Here is a 15,321-nt window from a genome sequence, read left to right as displayed (position 1 = left end):
GGTAACAGAGAAGCATATTTTACATTTGACAGTTTCTGAGCTTTATCCATATGTTCAGCCTCACTAAATAGTACACATTAGAAAAGTGCTTTTGGTTGCATGGCCATTATACATATACATACTAGGTGTACCAGTTCATAATGCAATTTTTTTTTCAATAGATGGAGTTGCATATATGTTGATATATATGCATGCCATTTTGTTGTATTGACAACAAACTTCAAAATTTCATGTCAAATCTGTTGAAGGTGATAACATCATAGATATTTTTACACTTAAAAATGTCGAATTTTGTGCAAAAAAAAAGGGCATTTTCGGAAAGTTTTAATTCATTACTTTATTTTGAAGAAAAAGTTATTGTATACTTCAGGAAGTTATGGTGAACATGCTCCATGTCAAGATATTTGTGAATGCTGGTGCAAACACTTTAAAGGTGATGATTTCAATGTGAAAGACAAAGAACGTCCAGGTCAACCGAAAAAGTTTGAAGACCAAAAATGACAAGCATTATTGGATGAAGATGCGTGTCAAACACAAACAACTTGCAGAAAGATTAAACGTTGCTCAGCAAACAATTTCTGATTGTTTACAACCAATGGGAAAGATTTTAAGGGAAGGAAAATGTGTGCCACATTAACTGAAAGAAAGAAAAATGGAAACCCGAAAAGTCATCAGTAAAATGTTGCTTCAACAGCACAAAAGAAAGTATTTTTTGGCATCGAATTGTGACTGGCGATGAACAGTGGATTCATTTTGAGCATCCCAAATGCACAAAATCATGGGTTGATCTAAGTCAACCATCAACATCGACTGCAAGGCTAAATCACTTTGGAAAGAATTGGTGGGATCAGGAAGATGGGATATATTATAAGCTTCTAAAACCAGGTGAAACCGTTAATACTGATTGCTACCAACAACAAATAATCAATATGAACCACGCTTTGATTACAAAATGATCAGACTGTGCCAGAAAACACGACAATGTAATTTTGCTTTATGATAATGAATCACCACACACTTTAAAACCAGTTAAAGACACATTAAAAGATCTTGCCTGGAAAGTATTAACCCAACCACCATATACACCACACCTTGCTCCTTCAGATGACCACTTGTTCCGCTCGCTGGCACACGCACTTTTTGAGCAGCACTTCAACACGTACGAAGAAATGGAAAATTGGGTCTCTGAATAGTTTGCCTAAAAACAGAAAAAGTTCTATTGGGACAGTATCCACAAATTACCTGAAAGATGAAGTGTGCAGCTAGTGATGAACATTACTTTGAATAAAGCATTTTTGATATTTCTCTTGAAATTATCATGGTTTCTTTGATTACAAAATCCACCATTATTACCCAGTACACCTAGTAAGTAAAGCCTTAATTGTGGTTCCAAATAAAAACATAGCTATCCCTTTGTTGTTAGAAAATTAAGATGGCAACTCTATATAGACACAACCATCTCTCTCCTCATTTCTTGAGAGAATCATAGTTGCCTCTGTGGCAGAAAATACTGTCCAGAAGGGAAGGCTATTGCCATCAGAATGATCAGGAATGCTGAATTGTCACAAAACACACAACCTGGGACTAATTATACGATTATCCTTCCTTTAGCTTTGAGTTTTTGCCTGTTGTGATAGCCTCGAGGTGAACACCATAGAGGGGCCCAGGGAATCCCCAAAAACATGAGATTCTTTTCGCAACCAATCACTTCAGCTACAAAAAGAACAAAGAAGCTACAGGACTGGGTCATTTGTGAATAATGTTCAGAAGAGGCAATTTTCATCCTATATACTGATGTCTCCTCCACTCACTATGAAAACAGTGTTTATCCCAATATTAGTTGCACTTTACAGTGTTACAACAAATGAAACCAGCCTGTGATATTTCACACCACATGGCTCAGGGCTCCTTTGCAGTATGTAAGACATAGTATGAACAGAGAATATAATCAATATTGTTCACAGAAGCACAACAAAGGACTCTTCTTCTGGGTGATCACTGACCTCACCAATAATACGGCACCAGGCTACAAAATTAGAACCAAAAGTCATGCAGATTTTCCTTAAAGGCCTTGCTCAGCAATAGAAAATAAAGCAATATTGGCCAAAGAGGGATTTTTGCCATTATTATGTGCCTTCCAATGTGCATAGAGTTTGGGACCCCACCATATTGTTCCCCTCTCCATGCTGACAGATCACAACTATCCTTTCAAATCATCCCAGGCAGTGAATATAACCCACAAAATTAAAGGTACAAAATAAAAAAACACCTTTACTAAAAGATCATAAGCCAGAACAGAGGACAGCAAGCAGTTTGTAGGGTGGTGAATTAGGACATAAAACAACTCATCAGAGGATAATGTGAGAACAATGACAGAAGCACAAAAAACGACTCTTCCATTTGTGGAACACTGACCTCACCAACATTAGAGGCACCAGGCTGCAAATTGGAACCACAAAGTTATGCAAACTTTCTTTCATTGCCTTGGTCAGTGGTATAAAATAAGCCATTTTTGGACAAAGAGTGACTTTTCTGACATTATTATAGCTTTCCAAAGCACAGAAAGTTTGGGAGCCCACCATATTTGTTCATCTTGCCATGGTAATAGATCAGAACTTTTGTATCAAATCATCCATACAGTGAAATTAAAAAAATAAAGTTACGAAAGAAAAAACATCTTTACTAAAGATCATAAACCAGAACAGAGGACAGTAAGCAATTTGCAGGTTTGTGAATTATAAAGTAAAACAATTCATAAAACCATAATGTGAGACCCACAATGTCCCTGAAAGTGGTAGCACTGCTTAGCTGAGGATGGGTGGTCTGGACAAACTCTGAGGCAAATGCATTCCCTAGTCAGAAAGGAAGGAAGATCCTGTCAAGAGCTTGAAGTAATCATAATGTTCTCAAGCACAAGTGAAAACACAGAATACATTTCCCCTGAGCACACAGAGGCTGGGACTGATGCACACTCTTCAGGTGAGCCAGGTGGTAGAGGTGAAATATCTTCAGCCACAGATGCTCGCTGTGACATCAATCAGGTAGTAGGTCTGGGCATGTTAGCAAGTATAGTGCAGCTCCTTGAAGCCTCACTTGTACTTGAAACTGATGAGAAATATATCAGAGTGCATGTTCCATTAAAAGGGGTTTAAATTCAGAAAAATAGGTCTCAAAACTTGCCTTCAGTGTTGTTATACTAAGTGAGAAAAAAAAATTCCCTGCACATTTAATACTTCTCTCCAGTGTGAACTCTGTGCTGTCTAGTGAGCTGAGCCCTTCAAGGGAAGGACATCCCACATTCCCTACATTTATACAGCTTTTCTCCAGTGTGAACACCCTGGTGTTGTTTGAGGATAGACTTATCACTGAAGGACTTCCCACACTCACAGCACTCATATGGCTTGTCGCCACTGTGAACTCTCAGGTGCCTTGTAAGGTTGGATTTATGGCTAAAAGACTTCCCACATTCAGTACATCCATATGGCTTCTCTCCAGTGTGAACTCTGAGGTGTACAGTGAGGTTAGCCCTTCGACAAAAGGACACCCCACATTGTCTACACTCATATGGTTTTTCTCCAGTGTGAACTCTCTGGTGTACAATGAGGTGAGCCCTTTTTCGAAATGACACCCCACATTCTGTACACTTATAGGGCTTTTCTCCAGTGTGAACTCTCTGGTGTTGTTTGAGGGTGGAGTTACCATTGAAGGACTTTCCACAATCAGAGCATTCATATGGCTTGTCGCCACTGTGAACTCGTAGGTGTCTAATAAGGTGATATTTTCGGCTAAAAGACTTCCCACATTCAGTACACTTATATGGCTTCTCTCCAGTGTGAACTCCCAGATGTTTAATAAAACGAGATTTTAAAGTAAAAGTTTTCCCACGTTCAGGACACTCATACATGTTCTCTCCAGTGTGAATTCTAAGATGTAGATTGAGGTGAGTCCATTGATGAAAAGATATCCCACATTCTCTGCATTTATATGGCTTTTCTTCTGTGTGAACTCTGTTGTGTAGTTTGAGGGCAGACTTATTGCTGAAGGATTTTTCACAATGTCTATACTCATATGGCTTCTCTCCAGTGTGAACTCTCAGGTGTTTAATGAGTGCAGCTCTTTCTCTGAAGAACTTCCTGCATTCACTATACTCATACTGCTTTTCTCCAGTGTGGACTTTATTTTGAATGACGTTTAAGTGTTGTCTAAACACTTTCCTACATTTGTTACACTCATAAACCAGTTCTCCAGAACACACACCCTGATGTTGAACAACTTTCAGGTTGTGGCTGGCAGCGTTTTTACATTCACCCCACTGGTGAAGACTATTTCCATCAAGAAATTGCTGTGAAACCTCACTGTCACAGTGTAGGTCCTCAGTGTTGAGAGTGGCCTGGTGCCGGAGAAGCTCTGAGTTGTACTGCAAGTCTTCCCCAACCTCCCTGCTGGTGGAAGGCACCAACGATAAGAAGTTGGACCTACTCACAAAGGAGGCCTTCTCCATAGCTTGTTTCCAGGGCCCCTGACCACATTCATTCCTCTGTTGCTGGTGAGGGTTTGCACAGGAACAGGAGTGTCCAACACATGTGTCACTACAAAAGGCTTTCTGCTCAAAGTCTGCTGCATGTAACCCAGTCAGGTCCAAAATACCTTTTAACACAGAGAAACACCATTTACACAGAGGGATCTTCTGGGTGGCTGGAGCTGTCTTAGAAGCTCTGACCTGTGACTCTCCTACACTCTGATCAGAACAGGCCTCATCACCGTAGATTTTATGCCAACAACCTGAAAAGTGAGAAATGGTGAGGAAATGAATGTTGACAGTGGTGACAGGGGAAGTCCCATTACAAAAGTGTATTACACATCACATGTTGGTTCCATGCAATTGTCAGAAAATAAGAGCTTTGCAGGAAGTGTTAATAAGAGGCTCTTGTAACTTCCTGGGCTAATGAAGATCACAAAATAGGGAGGCCTCAGCAGAAATAAGACACAAACATGGCAAGCACCACATGGGTGAGAATATGGGTCTCCAGCTAATACTTCAACTAACAGCATTCAGCACGGCTTGTCGGCTGGGGACGGGGATGAGCTGTAAAGAGATTGGTTAGGTCTTACTCCACGTAAAATTCAATAAAGGATTAGCTGGTTTCAAGGACTAATTAGCACGTATGTGCACCTCATAACACATGTGCAAGTCAATGTTGCAAAATACTGCAGAGGCACCAGTGCAAAGGAACAGGTGATGAAGAGGTGAGTGGTCAGCACTGGGCCAGAGCAACACAGCTTGCTATCATATTCAGGGAAGAGAATATAACAAACAACTGACTGAATGTCTCACAAGAACAGGCCATGGTTCATGTAAGTAAAGACCATAACATGGCATAACGGACCTTTATGTAGAGAAAGCAGGCAGAAGTTGAAGCCATGCGTATGGACACTGTCAGCCTCCCATGAAGAGTGAGTGCAAGCTGGGACCGATTAAACTCACTAGAAGATTCCTGACTTTCTGTTTCCTATACTTTTTGATGTAACAGGTGTTAGGGATGTTTGTGGAGTCCTTTACTCAGGACTCTCCACCCAGCTCATTCCTGGCAGCCACAGCACATTTGACAAGACAGTGGGGAAAATTAGCAGAGGCCATTTTGTCGCTGCAGGAGAGAGAAAGCTATGCCTGAGGAATAAAGGAACAGAGGTCATCACCTCATGACACTGGGAGTAAGTGGAAATCTTACCTACAGATGACACAAGTGCAAAAACTTCCAGCATCACATCACAGTAGAGAAGTCCCTGAGCCTCATCAAGGAGCTCCCACTCCTCCTGAGAGAAGACAATGGCAACGTCCTCAAAGTTCATATCCTGTCATAATAGGGACAGTACAGCCCAAGATCAGCTTCACTTCTAAGATTCTAAGTCTGTCATACTGCCCACCCGCCACATCCATCTGCTCTGAACACTCTACACATCGGAGAAAATACCAGGCCTTCATCCCATGAAAGCCACTGTCTTCTTATATTCCTACTGACATTTTGTCTTCCCACTATAATAAAGGCATTTGAGCAGATAAAAGATACCTGAGCTCTGGACCTCCCGTATACACCTCACTGACTTTTATCAACAGATTGAGTGTCGAAACCACATGTTAAAGAGAGATGCTGGCGATAAAGATAGTGTGAGTGATTTGACACTGGTCTTGTCAGGCAATACCCCCAGATTGTTTCTCAAAGACACCAAAAACATGGCATCACACTTCACCCTCTTAAACCCAATCACAAGGTGCTGAGGCCATAACTTTGCACTACCTGTTGCACAGAGTTCTTTGAAACAACACTTCTCTCACACAGCTTCATTCCCAGAAGCACAACTGCAAGGTAAGGCAAATTTGCTGTGGCAAGGAAACATTGTTTCCTATCACCTTTTTTCCCAAAATTATAGTTCACCATCTTCATAATCTCTTACCCCTTACCCATGCCAGTGGAGATTTTGAAGACTGGGTTGTATTAACTAGGGTGTCATCCCCAACAACAAAAGGCAGGTGGTTAGTGAAATGGCACCTAAGCTCGTAACTCAAGTGGAGCTCCAAAACATCCCACTTGACAGGCAATTACCCTAAAATTCACCTTATTGGATCATCCAGACAACACCAGAAATGGACTCTCCCCTCACTCACTCTTATGTCAGTACCAAGGTCCTGTGGCCATCAATTCACATTCCCTTTTCAAGTGCACATCACTCTTTTCCACACTGGCTCACACCTGCATTCCCTCACCCCCGCCCCCATAGTCCTCTCCTTGGCCTCTTTGTTATTACTCAGCATGTGTTGACCAGAGAATGCTTGCCAACATGTCTCACTGAACCTTCACTCAAGTCCCAGCCCCGATGGCCCTCTGCATCATGCTCAGTGAGTTTCACAGATGAACACTCAAGCCTCTAAGCCAATGGTTCTCAACCTTCTGGCCCTTTAAATACAGTTCCTCAGGTTGTGACCCAGCCATAAAATTATTTTTGTTGCTACTTCATAACTGTAATGTTGCTACTGTTATGAATCGTAATGTAAATATCTGATATGCAGGATGGAGTTAGACGACCCCTGTGAAAGGGTTGTTCGACCAACAAAGGGGTCATGATCCACAGGTTGAGAATCGCTGCTCTAAGCTAATCCACAATACTCACTGCAACTTCCCACCACCAGGCCACACCAAAGGTCACAGTTAATCCTTGTGAGTGTTTAGAGAAGTTAATATGTATCAGCTCAAACTCATCATCTACACTAATAAAAGAGAAACATAGTAATTAGCGTACAACTGCTACCCTTTTCATTGGCTAATCAGTGAGTATATGCAAATTAACTGACAACCAAGATGGCGGCCGGCAGCCATGCACTGAAGCGAGCAGGGAGGCTTGCTTGCTCCAGTGACTGCGGACTCCAACGTTCCCCGCCTAAATTGCCGGCCTCTCAGCTGCAACTCTAAGCAACTATGTACTATGTTGCAAATAAGAAGCTAAACAAAACCCCAGAAACCAGCCGGACTGAAAGCCAGCCGGACCGCAACATTGTATCGATGTTTTCAGTAGCGAGGCCTCAGAGCTAAAGCTGGCCCAGAATAAAAAAACAAAAAAAGAAAACAAGGAGCGGTTGGAAGCTTTAGTCACTCGCCAGCGGGAAAACAGCCCTCAGCCCCTCACCCAGACTGGCCAGGCACCCCAGTGGGGACCCCCACCCTGATCCAGGACACCTTTCAGGGCAAACCAGCCAGCCCCCACCCATGCACCAGGCCTCTATTCTATATAGTAAAAGGGTAATATGCCTCCCGGCACCGGGATCAGCGGAGCAGGGAGGCTCCAGGCACTGGGATCAGCGTGACAGGGGCCAGCGCCCAAACCCCCTGATCGCCCTGCGGCTCTGTGTGTGACAGGGGGCGGAGCCACAACCTCCCTATCTGCCCTGCTCTGTTCGTGACAGGGGAAGGAGCCCCAACCCCCTGATAAGCTCTGCTCTGTGCCTGATAGGGGGGAGCTCCCCAATCCCTTGATTGCCCTGCGGCTCTGTGTTTGACAGGGTGCAGCACACCAACCCCCTGATCGGCCCTGCTCTGTGTGTGACAGGGTGAGGCACCCCAACCCCCCCCCACCCCCCACGGGCCCTGCTCTGTGTGTGACAGTGTAGAGCCATAACCTCTCCATCGGTCCTGCCTCGAGTGTGACAGTGGCGGCGCCCCAACCCCCTGATCGGCCCTGCTCTGTGGGTGATAGAGGGTGGCGCCCCAATCCCCCTCCACGGGCCTTGCTCTGTGTGTGACAGGGTAGAGCCATAACCTCCCCATTGGCCCTGCCCTGAGTGTGACAGGGTGCAGCGCCCCAACCCCCTGATCCGCCCTGCTCTGTGTGTGACAAGGGACAGTGCCCCAACTCCCCTATCGGCCCTACTCTGTGAGTGACATGGGGGAGCTCCAAAACCCCTGATCGGCCCTGCTCTGTGCGTGACAGTGGGGAGCTCCCCAACCCCCTGATCGACCCTGCTGTGTGTGTGACAGGGTACGGAGCCCCAACCCCCCTGATGGGCCCTGCTCTGTGCATGACAGGGGGCAGCGCCCCAACCCCCTGATCGGCCCTGCTCTCTGCGTGACAGGGGGTGGCACCGCAACCTCCCCATCGACCCTGCCTTGAGTGTGACAGGGGGCAGTGCCCCAACCCCCAAATCGGCCCTACCCTGAGCGTGACTGAGGGTGGCATCGCAACCTCCCGATCCGCCCTTCTCTGTGCATGACGGGGCGGCGCCCCAACTCCCCAATAGGCCCTGCTCTGAGCCTGACCAGGGGCTGCACCTAGGGATTGGGCCTGCCCTCTGCCACCCGGGAGCAGGCCTAAGCCAGCAGGTCGTTATCTCCCGAGGGGTCCCAGACTGCGAGAGGGCACAGGCCGCGCTGGGGGTCCTCCTCCCCCCGCCCCCCAAGTGCACAAATTTTTGTGCACCGGGCCTCTAGTGGTTGAATAATTCTTTAGCCTCCAGGTAATCTCAGGTCCACTCATCTTTTAAAGGCCTTGACCACTGCAAAATGATTACCTATCCCCAAACTCTACGTGACAACTTCTCTCCCTCTGCTGTGTTGTGACACCCACCTCCCACAAACAGTGGCCCCAGCAGGAAAGCCAGTTCTCAGGCTCACACTGTCCCTTCTGAGCTACTACTACCATTACCAACCTGACCATAATTCACTGTATTAAAGTAATCTACAGCCCTGGCTTATGTGTGTCAGTTGATTGAGTAGAGACCCATGCACTGGTGCGGTCACATGCCTGGGTTGTATATATTTAATAAAGATACCTACTGGTTCCTGAATCAGCTCACTCCGCCCAAAAAGCCTTTTCACGTGCTGGAACCTATGCCCTGGAGAAGCGGCCACCAACCTTTTGGACCTCACAGAGCACCAATGGTGCATGTACCACCAGTTGGGGACCACTGCTCTAAAAGTTTCCATAAACCAGTCGTCAGCAAAGCTTCCCGACCTCATAGACCACCAGTGGTCCAAGGAAAAATCATTGGCGACCACTGCCCTGGACAACCTCCAACTCATTACACTGGTTTCCAGGAAGAAGGTTCACTTCACGAAGTCCTAGTTGTGGCCTTAGGAGTCTGGGATTAGTGTCTGTTATACCCAGGTCCATGGGCTATAAGAGCAGCTGACAGTCCCAGGACACTACTCTCGCAGAAAGCACAAGTGTGAAGCCCTGAAATAATCGTCACGAATCAGTATACCTAATTCATTCTGCATCTGCAGGAATTCTTGGAAAGAAAATCGTCTGTTGAGAGCCTGGCAATCACTCCCAGGAACTATGGGCCCAGGATGCTCAGTACCCTTGCCCAGCCCAGAGGCCAGGTGCCCTCCAGATGCCTCTATTATCTCTCAGCTCAGTCCTCAGTGCACACTCTTACCAGTTACCTTATCATTTACAGGACTTCCCCTTCCTGTCCACAGCTGCTGTCCTCTGTCTTCTAGTCTGTTCTTCCTCTGAGCAATTTTAGGAAAAGTTAGAACCCTACCTCAGATAATGTCCCTCCTTTTTTCAAACCCTCTATGGCCCCAGCATTCTGATAATGAAAGTAAAACTTGTGCAAAACCACACCTCATCTCTTTGTTTGTTCCCTTTACACTGAAAACAGGCCTGGGTTTTCCTAATCTTCCCAGCTCAGCCCCATTACCTTGTCCTTAGAAGTTGGCACTGTAGCCTCTGGCCCTCTTTCCCCCATCACACCCTGTGTCACCCAGGAGAGACTCACTGTTCTGGATGTGGCTTCCTGGGCTGCAGTAACTGAGAGGTGCCAGTACCCAAGGCTGGAGGGTTAAATGGGGTCAGGCTGAGAGAAAGCTGTGAGCAGAGAGGAGTCTGGGAGACACGGAGGCTCCAATCCTGGCCTGTTGGTACACAGAAAGTCTCAGACACACCACTGCACAGCAAGGACGCTGCCTCCTAGGCCTCCTCCTACTGACGACCAGTGGGCTGAAGCCTGTGAGTCCTTGAAGAAACTGAAGGGGTCAAAATGCCTGCCAGGAGGAGGAAGGTTAAGTCCTGCCCTAAGCAAATGCACTGACACTAAAATTGCCCCTTAGCTCCACCCATGTTGGCACACTCCTCCTGGGTAATGTTGTTTTCCCAAAAGCCAAGGGGAGGGCTAGCATCCCAGCCAATGATATTGGTGAATAAAGGTAATGTGGTTCAACAAGTGGCCCTGGAGAAGGACAAGATGGGACTAGAGGCCTGGTGAGCTGGAACAGAGGGGCAGATCTCCCAGGGAGAGGGTTTTGGGGAGAACTGGGAGAGATCCCCCAAGGAATATAGGCACAGGCAAAAATGGGAGACATCTGTAATACTATCAATGATAAAAAAATATATTTTATTTTAAATAATATAGCCCACCTGGTGTTACTCAATGGTTGAGCACTGACCTATGATCCATGAGGTCATGGATCTATTCCTCGTCTGGGAACATACATGGGTTGTAGGTTCAATTCTCAGTTCGGTGGGGATAAGGACATGTAGAAGGCAGCAAATCCGTGATTCTCTCTCATCATTGATGTATTTATCTCTCCCTCTCCTTTCTTCTAATATTAAAAAATATATATTTTTAAAAGTATATACATATAGCCAAAACCGGTTTGGCTCAGTGGATAGAGCGTCATCCTGCAGACTGAAAGGTCCCGGTTTCAATTCCGGTCAAGGGCATGTGCCTTGATTGCCGGCACATCCACAGTGGGAGATGTGCAGGAGGCAGCTGTTCGATGTTTCTAACTCTCTATCTCTCTCCCTTCCTCTCTGTAAAAAAGTCAATAAAATATATTTTTAAAAAAAGTATATACATATATGCATAGTCCATGGACATAGACAATAATGTGGTGAGGGCCGAGAAATGGTGGGGGCAGCATAGAGGTAAGCAAAGGGGGATGAGGATGGAGGAAATTGGGACTATTTGTAATAGAATCAATAAAAATAAAGATAGTTTGCCCACATGGCATGGCTTAGTGGTTGGGCGTGGACCCATGAACCAAGGTATCTCTGGTTCGATTCCAGGACAGGGCACATGACCAGGTTGGGGGCTCCATCCCTGCAGGAGGCACACATGAGGCAGCGGATCAATGATTCTCTCATCATTGATGTTTCTCCCTCTCTCTCTAAAAAAAAAATCAATAAAAAAAAGAAGAGTGTTAAGATTGATTTGACTCAACAACACTGAGGTGAATGAGGGCATCATATTTTGTTCCCAGTCCTCTGAGCAAAATCATGCCTTGATCTGTCTTTATAGAAGATGTCCCAGGCATAACTGTGTTTGGGAACAGGAAGCAGCCTGCAGTGGGTCTGCCTCAGCTTGGTCTGCAGTTTTTGAGTTCATTACTTCATGTTAGAAAAGATTTCACAACATGAGTTCAGAAGACTTTGAGGGTACATTAATTAAAGCTGGGGATAAGGAAAGAAAAAATAGGCCTTATGATAGAACAAGCCACAGCAGAGAGATTAGGTGTGGCTCCTTTGACTCTCTAGAAACATTGTGAGGATGCTGTTAGCTCACTGGGCATTCAGAGAATAGGAGGTCTTGAGTGCAGATTCAGGGGGTTAGCCCAGGATGAGCTGCCACTGCTAGTTGCTACCCTGGTTACAGGTGAGTGGGATCCCTGAAAATCTTAGGAAAGCCCAGCTGGTGTGGATCAGTGGTTGAGTGTTAACCTATAACCCTGCGGGTCACTGATGGATTCCTAGTCAGGACATATGCTCAGGTGCATTAACCTTTAAAGTATGTCCACAGCTGCTCTCCTCTGTGTTCTAGTCTGTCCGTCCTCTGAGCAATGTTAGGAAAAGTTAGAATCCTGCCTCAGAAAATGTCCCTCTGTTTTCACAACCATCTATGGCCCCAGCGTCCTGAGAGTGAAAGTAAAGCTCCTCCTGAAAAACCTCCCCTCCTCTCTGTGTTGCCTTTACACCCACAACAGGCCCGGGTTCCCGAGTCCTCCCTGCGCAGTCGCACCATCACGTCCTTACAAGGCGGCACTGCAGCCTTTCACCCTCTTCCCCCATCAGCCATGTGTCACCCACGAGGGACTCACCATTCTGGGCGGCGGGACCTGAGAGGCCGGTCCCCAAGGCTGGAGGGTGAAATGGGGTCAGGCTGCGGGGACGCTGTGCGCAGAGAGGAGTCCGGGAGGCACAGGGACGCCCATCTCGGGCTGTTGGGCTCAAGGAGCCTCAGACACAACCCGCACAGCAGGCGCGCTGCCTCCCAGGCCTCCTCCTCCTCACGACCAGCGCCCTGAAGCCTGGGAGTCTGTGAAAAAAGACCTAAAAGTAAAATGGCCACCGCGAGGAGGAAGGCGGAAGTCCCGCCCTAACCGGATGTACAGACACCAAAATGCCCTTTAGCTCCGCCTACACCGGCGCATTTCCTCCTGGGTAATGTAGTTTTCTCCACCGCCCAGGCGACTACTAGCATCCCCGCCAATAACTTGGAGAATAAAGGTGTTGTGGCAGAGCAAGTGACATCTGGGGAGGGACAAGAGGAGACCAGAGGCCTGGCTAACTGGAATAGACTGAGGCATCTCCAAGGTGAAGAGGGTGGGGAGGAATGCAAGGGATCTAACAAAGAATGTATACAAAGGGTCTAATTGGGAGACATCTGTCATACTAAAAACAATAAAAAATACATGTACTTAAAAAAAATTGAAATAATATATCCCAGCTGGTGTGCCTCAATGGTTGAGCCTCAAGCTATGAATCAAGAGGCCATGGTTCTTTTGTGTGTGTGTGTGTGTGTGTGTGTGTGTGTGTGTTTTATATATATATTTGTTGGTGGCCCGGTGCATGAAATTTGTGCAGGGGGAGGGGGTGTTCCTTAACCCGGCCTGCACCCTCTCTAATTTGGGACCCTAAAAGGATGTCCTACTGCCAGTTTACAGGGATCATGCCTAAACCGGCAGGTGGACATCCCTCTCGCAATCCAGGACTGCTGGCTCCTAACCGCTCACCTTCCTGCCTGCCTGCCTGATTGCCCCTAACCACTCTGCTTGCCGGTCTGCTTGCCCCCAACTGCCCCCACCACTAGCCTGCTTGCCCCCAAATTCCCCCACGCCAGCCTGATGACCCCCAACTGCCCCCCTGCAGGCCTGCTTGCCCCCACCTTCCCTCGCCACTGGCCTGCTCGCCCTCAACTGCACCCCTGCTGGCCTGCTCACTTCAAACTGCCCCCCACCGCTGTCCTGATCACCTCCAACTGACCCCCACTGATGGCCTGCTTGCCCCAACTGGGCCCCCTGCTGGTCTGCTTACCCCCTAACGGCCCAGCCCCCCCACCAGCCTGATCACCCACAAGTGCCCTCCCCTCTTGGCCTCTAACCGCCTCTACCTCGGCCCTGCCACCATGGCTTTGTCCAGAAGAATGTCCGGAAGGTCTCCTGGAAGGTCTCCCAGTCTAATTGGCATATTACTCTTTTATTAGTACAGATAGAGGCCTGGTGCATGGGCGGGGTCCTGCTGGTTTGCCCTGAAGGGTGTCCTAGATCAGGGTGGGGATTCCCTTGGGGTGTGGGGTGGCCTTTGCGAGGGGCCTGTGGTGGTTTTCAGGCTGGCCACGCCCCCATAGGGTGAGGGTCCCCACTGGAGGGAGTGTGGCCAGCCTGGGTAAGGGGCTGATGGCTGTTTGCAGTCTGGCCAAGTCTCCCAGTCGGGACCGTTACCCCATGAGGGTGTGGCCAGCCTTGGTGATGGGCTGATGGTTGTTTGCAGGCTGGCCACACCCCCTTCAGGGGTGGGTGACCACTGGGGTGCCTGGCCAGCCTGGGTGAGGGGATGAGGGCTCTTTTCAGGCTGGCAATACCCCATTCAGGATGGGGGGTCCCACTGGGGTGCCTGGCCAGCATTGAGGAGGGGCTGATGGCTGCTTGCAGGCTGGCCACGGCCCCGGGAAATCCAGGCTCCCAGACCTTCCTTGAGTGGAGGCCACAGCGGCTGGAAGCAGGTATCTGGGATTTATTTATCTTCTATAATTGAAACGTTGTAGCCTTGAGGGGAGCCCACAGCCATCCAGGGAAGGTGGGAAGCTTGGCTTCCTCCATTGCCAGAGGTAACCCAAGTCTCCTGTTCGCTCCAGCTCTATGGACACCACCATCTTGGTTGGGTTTATTTGCATACTCGCTCCTGATTGGCGTGGCTTCTGAGTGTAGTGGAGGTACGGTCAATTTGCATGTTTCTCTTTTATTAGATAAGCTTTTAAAAAATTATTTATTGTTTGAAATATTACATATATTACTACATTTGTCTCCTTCATCTTCCATTGGCTTCTCCCTGGCCACTCCCACTCCCCAGCACATGCCCTAACCTCCCTAGAGTCTCTGTACATTGGTACTGCTTATATGCATGCACACAAGTCCTTTGGTTGATCTCTAACCCACCCCTCCAACTCCCTGCCTTCCCTCTGAAGTGTGTTGGTCTGTTCGAGGCTTCTATGTCTCTGAATCTATTTTTGTTCATCAATTTATGCTGTTCATTATATTCCACGAATGATGAGGTCATGTGATACTGGTTCTTTTCCTAGTCAGGGCACATACATGTGTTGCAGGCTTAATTCCCAGTGTGGGGGTAGAGTCATGCAGGAGGCAACTAATCAGTGATTTTCTCTCACATTGATTTTTTCATCTCTCCCTTTCCCTTCCACTCTCTAAAATCAATAAAAAATATTTTAAATGTATATACATATATGCACAGCCCATGGACATATACAATAATGTGGTGTGGGCCTAGAAGCAGTGGGGGCAGGGTAGAGGGAGAAAAAGGGGGAAATTGGGA

The 15,321-nt window shown here is 47.3% G+C and overlaps 1 protein-coding gene across 10 annotated transcripts; it reads right to left on the bottom strand.

Annotated features, from left to right (window-relative positions):
- Positions 1 to 319: 319 nt before the first annotated feature.
- On the bottom strand, positions 320 to 12,840 carry LOC106695425 (zinc finger protein OZF-like). 10 transcript variants are annotated; one of them, XR_002827450.1, is made up of 4 exons: positions 12,591 to 12,840; positions 5,730 to 5,853; positions 4,484 to 4,782; positions 320 to 1,198 (listed from the first exon to the last, which is right to left on the bottom strand). XR_002827450.1 is itself a non-coding variant. In XM_023748309.1 (4 exons), exons 1-4 carry the CDS (start codon positions 12,591 to 12,593, stop codon positions 1,101 to 1,103), a joined length of 360 nt encoding a protein of 119 aa, XP_023604077.1. In that variant the 5' UTR covers positions 12,594 to 12,840; the 3' UTR covers positions 320 to 1,100. The 10 variants fall into 10 exon arrangements, 8 of the variants coding, with proteins under 8 accessions (XP_023604077.1, XP_023604071.1, XP_023604074.1 ...); XM_023748309.1 differs by having other exon boundaries at positions 4,648 to 4,782; XR_002827451.1 differs by lacking the exon at positions 320 to 1,198 and adding an exon at positions 2,660 to 3,105.
- Between the last annotated feature and the right edge of the window lie 2,481 nt (positions 12,841 to 15,321).

Source organism: Myotis lucifugus, unplaced genomic scaffold, assembly GCF_000147115.1.
Source record: "Myotis lucifugus unplaced genomic scaffold, Myoluc2.0 scaffold_1260, whole genome shotgun sequence".
Classification (NCBI taxonomy): domain Eukaryota; kingdom Metazoa; phylum Chordata; class Mammalia; order Chiroptera; family Vespertilionidae; genus Myotis; species Myotis lucifugus.
Note: the sequence above shows the minus strand (reverse complement) of the source record. Positions and strands in the feature narration are given on the sequence as shown.

Excerpts from the sequence above, each read along its gene's own strand:
- LOC106695425 (XM_023748302.1), bottom strand. Across the intron at positions 4,783-5,729 it reads TGCACTTGTGTCATCTGTAG|GTTGTTGGCATAAAATCTAC; the intron begins GTAAGATTTCCA and ends CTCACTTTTCAG.